Consider the following 19,965-nt stretch of genomic DNA (forward strand, 5'->3'; position numbering starts at 1 on the left):
CTGAAGCTACTAAACCGATTTCGGTGAAAAACTTGTACATAAAGAAAGGATGGAGGGAGAAGAAAGGACATAGGATGGTTTTTATCCCTCGAAAATACAAGGTTTCCGCGCGATGAACAAATTTTGGCGCAATGAAGTTGCAGACATCTATATTAGTGATTAGTGCGGAATAAGTGTTGATTTGATTAGCAAGTACCACTTGTTTAATTTCTTAAAACTTAATTAATTTTATAAGTTATACAAAAAAACATTTAAAATGTGTATGGTTAAAAACCAGGCGTGACAATACTCAGGGTTTATCTGTAAATAGTATTGAACACCGCAAATGCTTAAAAAGTAATAAACATTTTAACAACATCCTTTTAAACTCCGGCTACATTTTATCAAATAAAGACGTTTCATTAGCATAGTGTGCGGCCGGCCTAACCCTCCCGTTTCCATGGCAACCGGCCCAGCGCACCATCCATATTTTAATAACGCCTAATAAGAAACCGAAAGGATATTTAAAAATGTATACAACGGCTGGGAATTTCATTTTGAGCGTTTTCCTCCGACCGAGTTAATTGGAATAACAAAACAAGGTCAGAACCTACGTGCTTACTACGAATAATAAAAACTAAAGAAGAGTAACCGTGTCAAAAATTTTGTCCGCGAGTCTACAAAATATGTCGACTGCACAATTTTGTGTTTTTATACAAGCGACAATTATTGTCAACGGCTTTAATTAATCTTTGTTTTAAAAAGATTAACTGTTTGGTTGAAAAAAAAACACTTTAAAATCTTCCTAAAAAGGAGAAATTGAAAAGTTTTCGTCATTTTTCACCAGCGAAAGAACAAAAAGTAACGTTTTATAAATGATTTTATTGCACACATTTTTGTTGTATTTAATTATAATTATTTTAATGTAATGAAAGTAAATAATGGTGACATTCCCGCACTTCCATAAAATAATTAGGTCAATTACCGAAAATTTTCGGCCTACCGCAATTTTGTTATACAATATTAATAAAGGGCTCGCTAAAATATTAAAAAAATCCTAATATGTAATAACTTTTTACAGTCTTATAAAACATGTCGAGATATCCGTACTATACTACTGATTTTGCTAAAATTTGGCATGGAGATACTTTAAGTCCCGGGAAAGGACATAGGATACTTTTTATCCCGGAAAATGTACGGTTCCCCCTTGTTAAACGAATTTTGGCGCAACAGAGTTGCGGGCGTCATCTAGTTTCAAATACATCAGAAAGTTTTATAGTAGAAGTATCTATTTTTACTTGAAAGTAAAGTTGTAAAGCTAAATCTGTTGCATTAAACTTAACAATAAAACTGCGCTTAAGTATTGAACTTAGCACAGTTTAAAAGAAAACGTTGCTAAACTTTAAAGTTGCTACGTTGTTTTTAAAGCTGTAGCACTCGTAGCGTTGCTACGTAATATTCGTAGATGCGCTACGAGCTTACGCTACGCCAGGGCTATGCCAAAGCTACGAATAAATTGAGGACGCGAGTGGATGAACATGATAACTAAAAGTAAAAAAATGTTTACCTTTAGTTATCATGTTTACATAAATGGAGGCTTTAGGGCCGGAAAAATGATTAGAAATTAAAAAACTGTGCATTTTATGTGTAGCCAGATATATTAGCCAGTAGATAAGTAACAAGGTTTGTTCAAATTATAAACAATTATATTATTGGATATCTCACCGACTACCGCACTCAGGGACATTAATTAACGATGATTAGCCCGGCCGCACATTGTCCGATTTCTGATCAGAAACAGTTGAATTTCGCCGGACCGCCACCCCGCACACTATCCGAAATATCCTTCCGGCGAGTTCGAGCTCACTCGGCTCAGTACAAAATGTAAGAGACAGCGCGGACGTTCAACTGTTTGGTATCAGAAATTTCGGATAATGTGCGGCCGGGCTTAAACTTCAATTTTATTGAGAAGTTTGAAAGGTATTATATGGACTATGGAGCTTATGTCAAAATCTTCATTTATTTACGGTTTACTTATAACATTTTAGTACCATAAAGCAGTGGCGGATTTACCAATAGGCTAAGTAGGCAGGAGCCTAGGGCAGCAGATTTAGAGGGGCGGCAAATTTTGCCCCATTTTTTTATCTTACAGAAATAAAAAATCCCACCAAAAACATTTCTTGTAAAACATTGCCGAGACGACCACATAAGGTTTACGGTTTACCCTGTGAAAAAGATTGAGATCTCATGTAGAGCCAAGCTTCTGAATCTACACGGCCTAACTCTACTGACCCTAACTTAAACAAATTACACATATTCCCCGTTTCACTACCGCACAGTGTAAAACTTTGTGTGGTCGTCTCACCAAAAATTTTCAAAAAATGTTTTTGGTGGGATATGATTGTGAACTAAACTAACGTATTGAATTTCATTTCAGTTATAGGGGCGACAAATATCGAATAGCCTACAGGCGGCAAATTTGTAAATGAGCCACTGCCATAAAGTTAATATACTTAGCGGAATAGAGCAACAATATCGAGCTGTCAAACGAAACCGAAATTGGTTTCATCTCTGTGTAAAACGTTAGACAAAAAAAATTTTTTTGTTTCAGTTGTACCTAGGGAAATCCCTAAAATTTTTGATAATTTTTCAGTTTTTGTATCAAAATCTTAATGCGGTTCACAGACTACATCTACTTACCAAGTTTCAATAAAATAGCTCTTATAGTTTCGGAGAAAAATGGCTGTGACATACGGACGGACACACAGACAGACAGACAGACATGACGAATCTATAAGGGTTCCGTTTTTTGCCATTTGGCTACGGAACCCTAAAAACTCCCACACCAGTTTCGGTGGCGGTGGCCGGTTTTAATAAAACCAGGCCAGTTACGCAGGAGTAATATCATAGTGCCTAAGTGTGTGCGCAATACATAAGAGCTCTCTGCGGGAAGTGCGGGAAGGGAAGAAGAAGCGGGAACTCTCTGTCTTTTCCCGAGACATAACGTATATCTGCATACCAAATATCATCAAAATCCATTGTAGCGGTTAAAGCAGAAATAATTTTATTTAACGCCTGGGAACCGTACATTTTTCCGAGATAAAAAGGATCCCATCGCCTTTTCTGGGACTCAAAGTATCTCCATACCAAGTTTCATCAGAATTTGTTCAGCGGCTTAGGCGCAAAATAATAAACTTTATAACGCGGTAACCGTGCATTTTTTCTTCATGCCCAAGCTGCTTAGCCGATTTTGCTGCGTATGGAGAGCCTTTGTGTTCTGACAATAATTATCTCATGTCCTTTCACGAGAGTCAAAGTATGTGCACACCAATTTTCATCAAAATCGGTTCAGCGGCTTAGGCGCAAATCATTTTTGTTTATCATACGGGTACCGTACCTTTTTCCCGGATGTAAAGTATCCTTTGTCCCTTCCCGACACATAACGTACCTCCATACCAAATATCATTGAAATCCATGTAGCGGTATAAACAGAAATCATTTTTATTGAATGACTGGGAACCGTACATTTTTTCGGAATAAAAAGAATGTCCTATGTCCATACCAAATTTCGCAAAAATCGGTTCAGCGGTGTGGGCGTGACGAGGTAATTTTATATAATAGGACATTAATGTTATATGTAATAAGCCCTATAGCAATATATGTAGTATTAACCATTTTTACACTTTTTCTCTTAAAAACGAATGTAAAATTAATTTCTTTTTTCATAATCATAATCCACGCATTTCAACAAAAAAAATTATACCGCACAATAACATTTTTTTGCTTAAAATAAGCAGAAAATAAAGATTATTCCAAAGAAACTTAAAACGCCGATTACTCAAAACTAGTCCGATGTGGGATGACACACCAATGCTTAACAGCATCCTTATTATAATCTCAAACCAAGATCACTATCGCAGCCTTGTAAACCTCACGGAGCGAAAAGTAATAAAATTGTAATATAAAACCAAGTTATGAAAGTAGTCTTATAAAAATCTTATAAATGTAACTAGTGTTATAGCTCATAAAATTGCCTCTTTAAGCCATGTAAATGGTGTAATATGGGTAATGTGCATTTATGTTGCACGGGCGGCTAGCCTCGTGCCTCGTCGGGCCTCAGACCTCGAGCCACGGGGAAGCGGCCTCGACTAGGCCAAGGTGAAAGGGTTCCTTGAGATATCATCATCAGAACATACAGGTTTAAAAAACAGGTGTTCTCGGAATGTCTATAGCAGCGGCTCTCAAACTTTTTTGGTTGCGGAGCCCATTTAAGAAGTGAAATTTTTGACTTTACAAGGTTCCTCGGAGCACAGTTTAAGAATGGCTGCTCTACAGAATGAATATTAGTTTACACTGAGACAGGATGCATTGTTTAAATAATCGGTCAAGTGCGAGTCGGACGAAGGATTCCGTACCGTTATTGAGTGAAAGTTGGCAAATTATTTTTTGTAGGGAGCCCCCCATAAATATATTTTTTATTTTAATTTTAGTATAAATTATTAAATTACAAATAAAACTGAGTATTTCGTGAATATTTCAAGTGCCTATGTATTGCCGTTATTGATATCGAGCAAAAAAATCACGTTTGTTGTATGGGAGCCCCCCTTAAATATTTAATTTAATTTTGTTTTTAGTATTTGTTGTTATAGCGGCAACAGATAATATCATAATGTGTAATATTTCAGAAGTCTAGCTTTAGCGGTTCTTGAGATACATCCTGGAGACAGACAGACAGACGAACAGACATCGAAGTCTCAGTGATAGGTTACCGTTTTACCCTTTGGGTACGGAACCCTAAAAGGAAACATTTTTATCAAGTTCTACCAAGAACCTGTAACATGCTGTTTTGTAAGGCTGATGCACCAATGACAAAAAAAATTCTACTCGTAGAGCTTGGTCAAAAAACTTCATACTGCCTTTATCAAAAACCATTTTACTAAAAATAACCCGCATTGTAATAAGAACTTTTCACAACAAAGATCCAACTATAGTGTGCGCATGTGCTCATCACAAGGGCTGTTGTGTGCGCATGCCTTTATTCGCAATATCAAGGTCGTGACCCTAATCCACCTCTCCCCGGCTCTCCCCGGGGGCAAAACTGACCCAATTATTGGGGTACTTGGAACTTTTAATGGTAATCTTCGGGAAATATTGGGGATAGATTATTAAAGATTAATGTTTGTCGAGTTTTAACTTAAAATATATTTGTGGGAGTAAAATTTGAATTTTAAATTTACGTTGGCGGTCCACCGAAATCAGACATGGCACTGCCTATTATACAGGGTGTAACAAAACTAAGTAATAATACTTTACTTTAGGGTCTGTATGGGGCCCCTATACAGAGTTCGCTGTGAAAGTAGCAGCGCTGAAAGAGTAACTTTTACTTTTGTGTGGGGAAAATCCATGGCGCTCGGGCGCTTGTCTTAAATCTTTGTAAGCTAATTCTAAAAGCTAACGCACCCAGTATTGGACACCATCCGCATTGCACGCAAACGAATAGGCTGCGTAAAACTTTATCGCCCGGCAAAAATGTAAGGGGAATGCCATGCAGTGTTTGATTTTTTGGTATTTTTGGTGGGGCAAAGATTAAGCGGAACGGATGTTTATACCGGTTGTGTATTTGAACCTACATCAGTTTTTCCCAGACTTCCTAAATTTGTGCGAGGCTCATATCTATTTTAAAGCTTTAAAAGCAGCTTAATCTATACTAATATTATAATTGGGAAGAGTTTGTTTGTTTGTTTGTTTGTTTGAACGCGCTAATCTCAGGAACCACTGGTCCGATTTGAAAAATTCTTTCACTGTTAGATAGCCCATTTATTGAGAAAGGCTTATATATTTATAGGCTATATTTTATCACGCTAAAAAGAAGAAATAGAGGAAAATGTGGAAAAATAGGGGAAATTATTTGAAAGGGCTTATTTGAACGATCTAATCACAGGAACTACTAGTCCATTCATAACCTTGTAACCTTAATCAAGATCTTTTGTAAACAACATCTTCAGGAAAAAACAAATTTGTTTTTTATGTTTTTGATTTAATACGCATTTTACTTACCTCGTTTTTATTAAATTAAAGGGCATACGAGCAAACAAGTCACCTGATAGAAAGCAACTACCGTTGCAGATACTCACAACATCAAAAGAGTTGCAGGTGCGTTGCTGGCCTTTTAAGAGGGAATACGCAATTTTCTTTAAATTTTGCATGTCCGGAAATACTGCTGGCGACAGTTCCTTCCAGAGTTTTACTGTGCGCGGCAGATAGTTAGGCGAAAAACGCAAGATGGAAGACTGCCACTCATCATGGTGATGAGCATGGCCACACCAGGATGAGTGGCAGTGCCACACTCACTATCAAAGCGTGCCTACCCGGCAAGTGCACCATATAGCTATAATTCCATACTGCTAATTGGATTTTATTCTAATCAGCAGTATGGGATTGATTCTAATGTATTGTATTGAATATTGCTCACTTGCCGGGGTAGCGCGCTTTGCCACACACACTATATATTTTTTTCTCTTACCTGGCGTCCCGGATGGCGTCGACCCAGTGTACGCAGTCAAGCTCGGAGGCGGCGCGCAGCTCGTACTGCCGCTGGCTGTCGCGACGGTACGAGATCGTGAAGCAGAACTGCGGGAGAGGGTTGTGATATTGGATGTTCGATGTTCGATTACGATGCACGGTTAGGCCGGCCGCAGACGGACCGCATTTTGCAGTCGAAACCGACTGCAGGATGCGGTCGCTGCACGGCGAATTGCAGTTTTCATACTAGCTCATAGTATGAAAACTGCAGATCGCCGCGACCGCAGACCGCGACCGCAGACGTACAATTTCAAGTTGGCCAACTAAATCGCATAGTATACCAATAGCTATAGCGACTTATGAGAGCTCGCACATTGCATCCAACTAAATTGTGCAACTAAATAATTGGACACTAATCGTATAAGAACCACGATTCTTTTCCGATTACCTATAAATTAAAAAGGTGAAATTATGCATTTTAGTTGTAAGGTGTTGTGTTGTGTTGTTGTTTTGTTTTTTATCCAATTTGAAATTGCAAGTCTGCGGTCGCTTATCCGCAATACACGGACCGCTCACTGATTGAGCGGTCGACCGTTAGTGCTTTCAACGCGACCGCTCTAGAGCAGTCGCGTTGAAACTGCAACTTGCGGTTCGTCTATGGCCAGTCTCTAACAAGATTGCACAGTTGTCTTATAAATAACAACCTTGGGTAATCGTAAACGAATTATTTCTTTACTTTCTTCTTTGTATTCGGCTGCAATTGGCCATAGTGGACCAATATGACGGAAAAATGTAAAAGAAGACAGGCAGAAACTTTGAGCAACAGCAAAGTTAACTTTACATTATTATTTTTAACAAAAAATTAAATCGACTTCCAAGGTAAAAACTATAATAATATGAACTAAAAAGTATTAAATAACTCTTACTCTATAATAGTGCCTTTTTCAGAATTCGTCTAAATCTCAACTTTTTCTGTACATACTACAGTCTTCATTATTTGAAGTCGGTACCAGCTAATTTTATCGAGAGTTCAGTCAATGTCAGAATATCTGAAGCTTTTGGGACTGGTACCGACTTCAAAGTAATGAAGACTGTAGTATGCACAGAAATAGTTGAGATTTAGACGAATTCTGAAAAAGGCACTATTATAGAGTAAGAGTTATTTAATACTTTTTAATTCATATTATTATTGTTTTTACCTTGGAAGTCGGTTTTAATTTTTTGTTAAAAATAATAAATTCACTCTTTTTAGCTATCTACAAGATAAGGCTTTATGCGTAAATAACCACTACGAATGTTAACTATTCACATTATGTTACTGTAAGCGAATTTGTGGTAAATGCTTGCAGTTATCTAAGCGATGCTGCAATTTAAAAACTTTTATCTTTAAAGGTTCAGTGTTCTGTTCAGTGCCTTTGGACCAAGAGACACCTTCGTATGAACTTTCTCTTATTCGTAACATATGTTTAATTACTAGAAACAACATTTTAACCACTATGAGTCTTTTGATAAATTTCAAGGATTTCCCTCGATTGCTCATAGATCCCATCATCAGCTCACCACTTTCGTAATTATTATACAAAATCAAACTTATACCCTATACAACAACACAAGAATTTTGAAAATCGGTCCACAAACAGCGAAATAATCATCAAAAACATCTGCTTCAATGCAAAATATCACGAAAAGCATCAATAATTGGGTCATAATGTGATGATCCATGGCATAATTATGATTTTGATGATGATGATCAAATAAATTGATGTGTTGGCTTATGCTTTCAGTTGTTTAAACAATGCCGAAATCCCCGAACCTGTATCTATAAGGATTCAAAAGTTCTGTTGGGTACCTTCGGATCCAGATGATCCTGGTGCGAAATTTTACTTTTTGGTAGCAGTTTTCTCGAATGCTTCAGAAAAAATTGAAATCCCTATATGTTTCCATACAAATTTCAAGGAGTCCCCTCGATTCCTCCAGGATCCCATCATCAGATCACCATTTTTGTAAATATGGTACCAAATTCAAGTTAAACCCTATACAACACAAAAATAATTTTGAAAATCGGATCACAAACGGCTGAGTTATTGTTGAACATACAAAAAAAAATTGCATATTAAGAGAAATTTTATTTAAATTCATTCATCTTCGCATTCATTTCTGTGTGAAGTACTCTTAACAAAACCATCGGCGCGTTCTGACGTGCGCGTTTTCTGCTATAGCATCTCGAAAAACAAAACGCCCACGCCTGATCGTCCTTTAGACGTCATCATCCGTTTCTCCAACTCGCAAGTACGGTGACCAACTCACCGAGGCATTCCTGTCCATGGGCGACTTGCTGAGTCTCTCGCAGTACGAGCCCTCCAGCAGCAGGACGCCCGTCGGCCGCGTGTTGTTCTCCGACTCGTAGTAGAACAGCAGGTTCTGATAACAAACGGTGCTGGTTTTAAGGGCGGATCCAGGCCACCCCTGGATCCCCTGGACGACCGACTGGGTCATACATATCCACTGCAATTTTATTTAATTTCGCTGCAGTGGAGGACCAATGCAATTTCCACCCCATGAAATCTTATCCGTTTAGCGGTTTCAACGTCAAAAACTAACAAACACACTTTCACGTTCCTTTATAATATGGTGAAAGATATAAAAGCTGGATCCGCCCTTGGCTGGTTTAAATTGCTATGTAATACCAATTACCAGAATACTTATAAAATATTGAATGTTGGACTATTGCCTAAATACAGCTACACATTACACATTTTTTTAAGCGGGCATTAGACCTGGGCCTAATTCGTCGACCACGAAAACCATTTGATCTCCAGGAGCCCGATGTAAGCTAAATAATACTGATACTGTAGCAAAATATATAATATAACATTAACGTTGGACAAGCGCCAAGCAGCTTGACAGACAAGTGTGGAAATATGCCTGAGGGCCGAAAAGGAAGATCTTCCGATCGAGCGAGGTGGTATCGGTCAGCCCGAAACCCACGTGATTGATTTCAGCTGTCGTATTTAATATTACATACCGACATAATATTAAATACGACTTAGAAAACTTAGATAGCGCGATGCAGGAATGTGGTGCTAACTGTGGGTACCGCCACACTCTAATTGCTACAGCCGCTTTTCCACCACTGGATGGCACAACAGGTAAGAATTTTATGGCAAAGTGAATACCTGATAAAGAATGAACCAGCGCAGTTGCCATTTTGAGTTGTCTGAAGTTCGCTTGTGTAGATATCCAGCCTGCGACAAAAAATATAAGTTTAAGAATAATTCTCAATCTCTGGTCTTATTAATATAATTATTATTAGGACCAAAGCTATTTAGTTAGTGCTTTTAAATGTTTGATGTGCACTATGGACACTGTTATTGACAGCTGCTGCGTTATCATGGTTCCCAACCCAAAGCGAGGAGAGACCTTTAAGGTAAGACAACAGACCCTGTTTGTCTCCAGTTTTCATCCCGTCGTCGGTGCAAAGTCAGTTAACTACGTAATTACATTAGAACAGGCTGACGTGTCACCGTCTAATAATAGTCGTAAAGTTGGTAAACAATGTCGTAGGCTTCATTTTAGAATATCGCCGGTAACGATATTTAGAAAATGTATTTTCCGGACCACGAGGCTGGTCATAGAATTTCATACATTGTAACTATTTTAAGATATTATATTATTATCATTCGCAAAATGTAATATTTTAAGACTTTACTAATAAGAGGAAAGGTTTGTTTGTTTTTATCGAATAATTGGCTCCGAAATTACCTGACCGATTTTCATGTTCTGCCTGCCTAGCATACGCCAACGAGATAATATCTCACTCTACATGTTTTCTCGATGTTTGATGGTTTGTCTCTTCATCTCTATTGACCTTAGCATGACAAACATTATTTCTCGCGTAGATATATCATCGAAATAACACATTTTTATAGAGTTTTGTCGAAGTAATGTCGATATTTTGACATTATGAGACGAGTAGTTTTAATTATCTCGAGAGTGAGATATCTCGTTGGCGTATGCTAGGCAGGCTGAATTAGATTGCAACACGAAGAGTAACAAGCTACTTTACATCATGGATAATGGATATTATATTATTCTAATTTCTATTAGGATACCGCAGTCTGATAAACTGAATTTCTGACAAGAAAGCTGATACGCCCCGGATGGGCAAATGGTCCCACTGGGTCCTGTACTCATGACAGTAAGAAAGCTAATATGCCCAAGATGGGCAAATGGTCCCACTGGGTCCTGTACTCATGAGTCATGACAGTAGTTTTTACCGGAGGCCCAATCCCCTACCCTATTCCCTTCCCATCCCTACTCTCCTCTATTACCCTATTCCCTCTTAAAAGGCCGGCAACGCACCTGCAGCTCTTCTGATGCTGCGAGTGTCCATGGGCGACGGAAGTTGCTTTCCATCAGGTGACCCGTTTGCTCGTTTGCCCCCTTATTTCATAAAAAAAAGTAAAGGAAGAAAATCAGCGTTGCGACTATGGTCGCAACACGTCAGTGCTGAGTAAGCACCAATTTGGTTGACAACTAGATACGCTTGTTTTACTGAATAAAGTTTTTTTTTTTAAGAGAGAGGGTGCTCCTGATTGCTGCTAAACTTGGGCTCTTAAAATTACTCTGCGTCTAGAACACAGCTGCCTGGTCTCAACGAAACCGTTACCGAAACCGGATCCAGTATCTGCAAGAGATCGCCCTACGCGCTAGCCTGGTTTTAATGAAACCGGTCACTGTCACCGAAACCGGATTCATTACCTGCGAGTGATCGTACTGCGCGCGGTCGGAGAGCGCTATGAGTTGGCCGTCGTTGACGCGTATGGCGCGCTGTATCTTCGGACTCAACATCACGACGGGATTCTGCAACAAAAACAAATGGTTTGCAACGCTGTTAAATTCTAAAACCTTTCAGAAAGTTAAGAGGAGTCCACACCGCTGTTTTTCCATACAAACGTTGTCCCCTGTTTCCTCCCTGGATAATGCCGGTCGAGTTATGATTTTTTTCCTGAATATCTATGGCCACCTCAGAACAGGAAAATAGGCATGTCCCTATGTTTTCTTTTTTTTCATAGTTTTATTATTAAAAAAGATAAGAACGTCCAAAAACCCAAAAAAATGGCCAGATTTTCCTCTGTGTTCAAACACCCAGAAAACAAAACTAGCTAAAATATACAAAAAAATAAAACATAGGAACACAGCTCAAGCCTTGCTTTAATTCTTAATGAAAAAAGTACTTAAATCGGTTAAGTTTTGGAGAAGGAATCAGCGGACAACGAATCGAAGATTTTCTGTTCTTTTATTAGAACTTTTGTCGTGTTGTCTCTATCGCGCTCTGGGTGGGAGACTTGAGATTGGTGAGACAGCAATACATTTTCAAATACCTATTTTCAATTTCTCTTGCCCCTGGTATATCCTCTTAATTATGTTTTTCTCGCACGCGTGGCGTGGATCTGTTTTTCAAGTTTTTCAAGTACACAAGGGCAAAAATTTGGGCACAATTATAGAAGCCTGTGCTTTAATTGGGGGTAGAAAAAAAGTTTAAAAAATCGACAATCTGGCTGAGTTAACGCTCACATAGTTACGAGACAGCTATACCATTTAAGACCTATTTTGGATTACGATTTACGGCTTGGCTCCAATAGAAGTAATTGTTTAGATACGCTGTTGAACTTTTAAAACATTTCGGTAAGCGATTAATATTTATGTCATTCACGCTCGCGTGGGCTAGACAGCTACACCTATAGGTATATATAACGGCCGCAACTCTAAGCACCTCCATACAAAATGTCAGCAAAATCGATTCAGCCGTTTGGACGTGAAGAGGTAACAGACAGACTGACTGGCTGACACACTTTCACATTTATAATATTAGTTTGGAAGTTAGGATTGGCTTGTTAGGATTGGCTTCCTCATAAGTTCTAACTTCAATTATTACTGCGGTGCAAAAATCAAAAAGTTATCCTGTTGGATAAATCAACTTGGGTTGACCACCGCGCGTCAAATGGGCATGTAAAAAGTCTTGTCTTCTGCTACCTGATCTTTCGCCAGGCGTGTTGGCTAATCTTTTTTTTATGTAATAAGGGGGCAAACGAGCAAACGGGTCACCTGATGGAAAGCAACTTCCGTCGCCCATGGACACTTGCAGCATCAGAAGAGCTGCAGGTGTGTTGCCGGCCTTTTAAGAGGGAATAGGGTAATAGGGGAGGGTAGGGATGGGAAGGGAAGGGAAAAGGGGAAGGTAGGGAAGGGAATAGGGTAGGGGATTGGGCCTCCGGTAAACTCACTCACTCGTTTTCTGTGAGAACGTGGTATTTCTCCGGCCGAGCCGGCCCATTCGTGCCGAAGCATGGCTCTGCCACGTCAAGTGGTAGGTGTAATCAAGGTAATCTTCCCACTGACCTTGATTACACCTACCGAGTTGAGTGGCAATACAGGGGCGGGACAGTGTAAAACAGACAATTTGATTGGCCGAGAGCCGAAAGAAGAGGCTCGCCACACTACAAGGAAGGTGAAGCAAGACCCTAAGAGAAGAAAAGAGAGTACAGCAGCTGCTGGCTTTCAACGAAACCGACACCGACACCATTGTCTTATATCATATCTCCTCTCTCCTCTTCTAAATCTCTTACGTCAGATAATCGGCTAATAACAAAACCATGTTCTCGCTGTAGTTCAATTTTAGCATTCGCCTCGCATCCATTATCCATACTTATATCATAAATGCGAAAGTGTGTGGTATGTCCTATGGTCTCTTTGTAACCTCTACACACCCAAACTGCTAAGCCGATTGTACTGAAATTTGGTATAGAGATACTTTGTTTCCCGGGAAACGACATAGGGTCAATTTATATTAGCGCAGAGTCGAAGCGAAGCGAATTCCCAAAAAACTGAACACAGATATTTCAGCCTTAACTCCAGAGCGTAACGCATACATTACTTCTGCGAGGCCAATCAGCGTTGGTCGGGGCATCCACGCGAATTCGCGTGAATGCCCGCGCCTTTTTAAATACCCAGAAGTAATAAAGTGCGTTAACGCTTTGGAGTTAAGGTTGAATTTGTTATGTTCAGTTTTAATTATTCGCTTCGATGCGCTTCGACTGTGCACTAGTATAAATTGACCCATAGGATACTTCTTATCCCGCAAAAAAGTACGGTCCCCGCGCGATACGAATTTTGGTACAACGTCATCTAGATTCTAGTATACCACATTATCGTAAGGCGAGCATAACCAATCGATATACTGAGCTGAGCCTGACGAATGTGTAACGGGAACTCAATTACCTGCAGTTTGCACGATAACCGCAAAACCGACACCGACATACACACTTGTTATTGAATATTTTATATGTATATATATAATTGGAATCTCGGAATCGCCTCCGATCAATCGATCTAGCTAGGAATCATTTTTAGAAATTAATGTCATTTTATTCGTGTTTTATCGAATACCGAGCAAAGCTCGGTCAAATAGCTAGTATCTAATAATTCTAGAAGAAGCCCGTGACTTCATTGTGCCAAATTTAGTTTATCGCGCGGGAACCGTATATTTTTCTGGGACAAAAAATATCCTATGTCCTTTTCTGGGACTCAAAGTATCTCCATAGCAAATTTCAGCAAAATCAGTTCAGCGGTTAGGGTGTAAAGAGGTAACAGACAGACAGACACACTTTCGCATTTATAATATTAGTGGTAATAGATTATTATCAGCAGGCAGGTAACATCACAGAGTAGGTTAGAGCTGCAGATAAGTCGTAGGTAGCTGGTAGATAAGCTTTGTCCATCCTGTGTTTTTTTCTGTTCGTCAATATGCGTTATAGCGCAATCAACAGCGAACGTGAGGCATGCCCGCGACAAATGACCTCTAACCGTATCCAAAACTTCAAAAATGACAATATTGGCGTTGCATTCCTTGACGCATTCAATGTTGAATGCGCCAATATGAAAGTTGATGACGAAAATTGAAGATGAAAGTGCACAGTGTGGACATAGCTATAGAGGTACATATTGCGCCAAAATAATTGCAGTAATGGACTATGCCACGCCCACGGGAAGGTTACGATAGATAATAATATTATTATTATTAATTTATTATGTCCTTTTTATGACCCAAAGTATCTCCTATATAAAGGTGCCTCACCGCGAGCATTCACTTGTAAAGTAACATTATAAATTCGTTTTTAGCATTACATTACAAAAATACCTCCCTGACCGATGAGCATTCACGTGTAAAGATTCGACTTTGAGCATTACATTACAACACAGCAAATGTAAGCTAGTTGATATTACAAGTTGTATCAAGATATTATTACACACTGTAGGTGCGCATTGATTACAAGCATTAGCTCGACTGTAACGTTATAACATCTTAACAATAACAATATAAGGGGTGTAACGGTAATAATAATAATAATACTCCCCACACCGGTTTCGGTGACGGTGGCCGGTTTCATTGAAACCAGGCCAGATACACAGGAGTAATTTTATAGTGCCCAAGTGTGTGCGCAGTACACAAGAGCACTCTCTATTCCTTTTTACTCTCATAACCCAGTGGGACGGAAGACCGACACGACTGGCGAGAGATCAGGCGCAGGACCGACTTTTTACATGCCCATCCGACGCATGGATCATCTTACTTGTCAGACAATCAGGTGATCAGCCTGCATTGTCCTAACCAAACTTGGAAATAACATGTTTCCAACGCGGGATTCGAACCCACGACCTCCGGAGTCGAGAGCGACGCTCTAACCACTAGACCACGGAGGTGTAACGGTAAACAAAGTGGTAATAGGTAGTTTATAGATACACTTTCGCACTTACAATAATTACAAAATGCGAAAGTACATTACTTCCTAATATTTTTAATAATATCTATGGACGCTTCACACCACGTCAGTCTGGCCCCGTGCTAAGTACCTAAAGGACTTGTGTTACAGGTACCAGACAACGGAAATATATTTAATACTTTTATACTATACATATATTTAAGATTTTTATTATATGATACACATATTTAATACACATCCATGACCCAGGAACTTTGAAATCTTTTTGTTCCGTCGGCGGGATTCGAACCCGCGACCCCCGGCTTGAGCTACCAACGCGCTCACCACTGAGCCACAGAGGTCGTCAAATATGTATAGAAAGTTAGTTGTAGTACTTAATAGGTATGAAATTAAATATAGGTACATTAAAAGTAGGTAAGTACCTACTTATAGTATCCTTCGGCAACGCTTCTTTTTACGCGAGGCAGGACACGGGGCCCGTATTAATTTCCACTTGAGGTAAAAGGAGCTTATTTTCTTAAAGGACTTTGAGGGCGCTTTAAATTCAATACTTTGATAACTTTTATACAGCTAATATAGTATAGGTACATCTGTACACACTATACAATATCAGCAACTAGCTATACAGTAAGTACACAGACAGACCGACATACATAATATTTAACACAACTCTTTTTCGTTGGCGGTTAAAAATATGCTGTTGTACTTACCTACTAACTTTTAATCCAGTACAACTTTAATACACTAGGTACTAACGTGTCATCCGTTCATAGTTTTTAAAGATATAAAGGATCCATCCATCCATACATCCAAGTCAAACAAATTGACTTGTATCAAAGGTGTAGCTAATGGCGGAGCTACTTCGACTCGAATGAACCGACTTCAAAATCCAAGGAAACTAGAGCATATTGTGTGCTTTAACCCTATCAACGCACATGCAACCCTCACGGATAGTCGGACTGCGTCTTTTTTGATAATTATATAAGGTACTAGATGACGCCCGCAACTCCGTTGCGCCAAAACTCGTTTATCGCGCGAGAACCGTACATTTTCCGGGTTAAAAAGTATCCTATGTCCTTTCCCGGGACTCAAAGTATCTCCATGCCAAATTTCAGCAAAATCGGTTCTGTGGTTTGGGCGTGAAGAGGTAACAGACAGACAGACACACTTTCGGATTTATAATATTAAGTATGGATATGGATCTAGGCATTGACATTATACTTAATTATAACAAAATATTAATTACTTAACAATAATTTACAAAGAGAAACAGGGTGGTTTTAATAATAAAAATATGAACGTCGTCATAATAAAATGTTAAATAATAAATTATTATATTTTGTCATCAAGTTATGCCCATGTTATCACATTATTAAGACGTGTTAATCAATAAAAATTCACTTTACTCCAATTACAATTTATTATAATCTATCTATGTCGGTAGCCATAAAAGTTTGTCACGCAAATACGCAGTTATAAAATCCATGACACTAACCTGATATATAAATTACATAGCTACTTCGTAGGTATATTATTAAAGTGTTTCTTTAATGCTATGTTAAAAATACTTACGTGATTTTAAGAAGTTAATTCCAGAGGACAGTCGTAAGTCACAACATTTTTAGATGCTTGTACTAGTATTTTATATTTATCAAAACACCTATCTCTAAGAAATACCTTGAAGACACAAGTTTTGTATATGAAGTTACATTATTCAACAAGAAATTTAAAATATAACAACAGTAAAAGACGTATCGACTAACATTAACAATCGCCTGTTGATTTTAAAGCGCAACTAGTAGGACGCGGCGCAAAACGTGTTGCTAACATAAAATGATCAGGCGCATAGAATATATTGCAGTTTTATTTGACGGGCATGCGGTACACGCGTTTTTATAGCAAAATAGGCATAGCTGTGGTTTTTTTTGTATGTTTAGTGAGGGTCGCGAGGTGTGTCCCTGTCGAGGACGACAGAGTGACTGCCGGGTGGGCACCTGTTAGCTGGATCGACCCTTAAACGCACGCGCGCAGCTGATGACGTAGGGAAGATGCTATAGAACTACATTATTACAGAGGCGGTTAAATATAATGTGGTATTTTAGAAGTAATAACCTGCGACTTAAAAATGTGCTTATATAACTGTTATGTTACGTATTAGTATTGAAGCTGCATGAATATAAAAAATAAAAAACCGGCCAAGTGCGAGTTGGACTCGCCCATGAAGGGTTCCGCAGCAGCAATAAGGTTTATTTCATTGAAATTATAAGGTTTTTGATTTATTTTTATATTTCAGTTGATTTAATGAAAGTTAAATTAAGGTTTACCATTTATGACGTATAAAAAAAAACTACTTGCTAGATCTCGTTCAAACCAATTTTCGTTGGTTGTTTTTATAGTAATGTACATCATATATTTTTTTTAGAATTATCATGCCCCTACTTTAGAAGTTAGAGGGGGGGACACACATTTTACCACTTTGGAAGAGCCTCCCTCGCAAACTATTCAGGTTAGAAAAAAATGATATTAGTAACCTCAATATGATTTTTAAAGACCTATCCATAGATACCACACACGTATAGGTTAGATGAAAAAAAAAATTTTTGTTTCAGTTTTACCCCTAAAATTTTTAATAATTTTTCCATTTTTGTATCAAAATCTTAATGCAGTTCACAGACTACACCTACTTACCAAGTTTCAATAGTATAGCTCTTATGGTTTCGGAGAAAAGTGGCTGTGACATACGGACAGACAGACAGACAGACGTGACGAATCTATAAGGGTTCCGTTTTTGCCATTTGGCTACGGAACCCTAAAAATAAGTACGGTACCTACAAAAAACGCTTTATCTTCGAAAGGTGAATGCCCAAAAATGTATGGACCAAAAAACCGTAATCGATTGAAACCATTTATATGTGGCATAGTAGACTACTTATACTGTATCCCAAATACAATGTCCTTTTTGGATTAAACAATCACCGAGTACTTTAAAAACGATCGTAACTAATTGACTTTTCTTATAGGAATCGTCGTATTGCAAATATAGTGACAGTTTATTTCAGAGTTTTACAGTGCGCAGTAGAAAATTACGCAAAAAACGCACGGTGGAAGACTGCCACTCATTAAAGTGATGAGGATGGTTTATTTTTAGCATGGAGCGATGGCGAAAAGTTGCTGGTGGAATGATTCCGAACAAATTCTTAGAGCACTCCCCGTGATACAACCGATAGAGGATGTAGAGACAGTAGAGTGAAGCCACTTGTGATTTAGTTGATTCTTAAAAAATATTATATTTGACATACTTTTTAGGGTTCCGTACCCAAAGGGTAAAACGGGACACTATTACTGAGACTTCGATGTCTGTCCGTCTGTCTGTCTCCAGGCTCTTACTCAAGAACCGCTATAAGCTAGACTTCTGAAATCTTCACAGATTGTGTATATCTGATGCCGCTGTAACAACAGATACTAAAAACTAAATAAAATTAAGATTCAAGGGAGGCGGCTCCCATACAACAAACGTGATTTTTTGCCCTTTTTGGCTCCTAATCTATAATGGCTATATTATGTAGACACATTGTTTTTTTTACAAAATCATCAATTATGTGTGTACTTTAATATTTTATCGCAAAATTAAAATAAAATAAATAATTAAGGGGGGCTCCCATACTAAAAACATTTTTTGCCCACTTTCGCTCTATAACGGTACTTAACCCTTCGAGCGCGAGTCCGACTCGCATTTGGCCGATTTTTTTCTATTTAATTGTACATTATTGTCTATCAACATCGCTTTCACGAGAAAGATCACAAAAACAAAGGAAATAACTAGTTGATTCGAAGTAGATTCCATACTGTGTATCTCAGATTTATTTTTTCAAATTATCGTTTTCGGTTATGGTTTAGAAAAAAATGAATTGCATATTTTCAATCTACCATTTATGCTCTACTTTGCTGTATATACATTATTTTAATCGACTATGGGTTTTTTGGGCATAGTCTACGAATAATAAAAACTAAGGAATCGTAACTCCCATACTATTACCGTTTTAAATTTGGTTCCTTATGATCTGTCATGTAACGTCAGCCTAGTACCGCTCAAGGTCACCTAAGTATTGCAAATCTATTGAAATGTCTACCTAAAGTACACATTTTTGACAAGTATTGTGGTGCATGTTTTTTGACGGAGTTACTTTTCCTTACTTTGTATTATTCGTAGGGCATAGTCCTTTAAAATCTTCGTGTTCGAATTTTTAAATTTAAAATTTACTTAATATTGAGGTAGGCACTAATTTAAATACTTACTGCCTTCTTTTATCTTTATTCTAACTACTTAACAACAAGCAAAAAAAAGTTTTAAGCTGGATGAATTCGCGACCAAGGTTAGGATGTTCATAATGATGACGACGCGACGTATCTAAATTTTCCTAGCGGCATATTCACATTGTAGCGCAGTTACTGTAGCGTTCAGCTCTCAAGTGAATTTATTTAATGCCTAGCCAATAAACTTATTTTATCTGACCTATAACACAATATTACAAACTAAATATATTTTAGTAAAAATAAAAAGCGAACGTCTTTAACATCAAACGTGAGAATTTAAAATTAAAAGTGAAAAATTAAGATTCGTTCTTTCGTAGATGTATAAATATTTTTTTTACACTCAGATTATTAATAATATTTATTAGCT

General features: G+C 38.2%; 1 protein-coding gene across 1 annotated transcript in view; it reads right to left on the bottom strand.

Annotated features, from left to right (window-relative positions):
* Positions 1-17,292, bottom strand: part of LOC121734263 (ras-specific guanine nucleotide-releasing factor 1-like) — a 38,790-nt gene extending 21,498 nt beyond the window's left edge. The window contains exons 1-5 of the mRNA XM_042124755.1: positions 16,857-17,292; positions 11,263-11,364; positions 9,678-9,746; positions 8,809-8,922; positions 6,503-6,609 (exon numbers count right to left, since the gene is read on the bottom strand). Coding sequence (XP_041980689.1) covers positions 6,503-6,609; positions 8,809-8,922; positions 9,678-9,746; positions 11,263-11,352 — 380 coding nt within the window. The 5' untranslated portion in view covers positions 11,353-11,364; positions 16,857-17,292. The remainder of the gene's footprint in view (positions 1-6,502; positions 6,610-8,808; positions 8,923-9,677; positions 9,747-11,262; positions 11,365-16,856) is intronic.
* Positions 17,293-19,965: the final 2,673 nt, after the last annotated feature.

The sequence above is a fragment of the Aricia agestis genome, chromosome 15, assembly GCF_905147365.1.
Source record: "Aricia agestis chromosome 15, ilAriAges1.1, whole genome shotgun sequence".
In the NCBI taxonomy this organism is placed as follows: domain Eukaryota; kingdom Metazoa; phylum Arthropoda; class Insecta; order Lepidoptera; family Lycaenidae; genus Aricia; species Aricia agestis.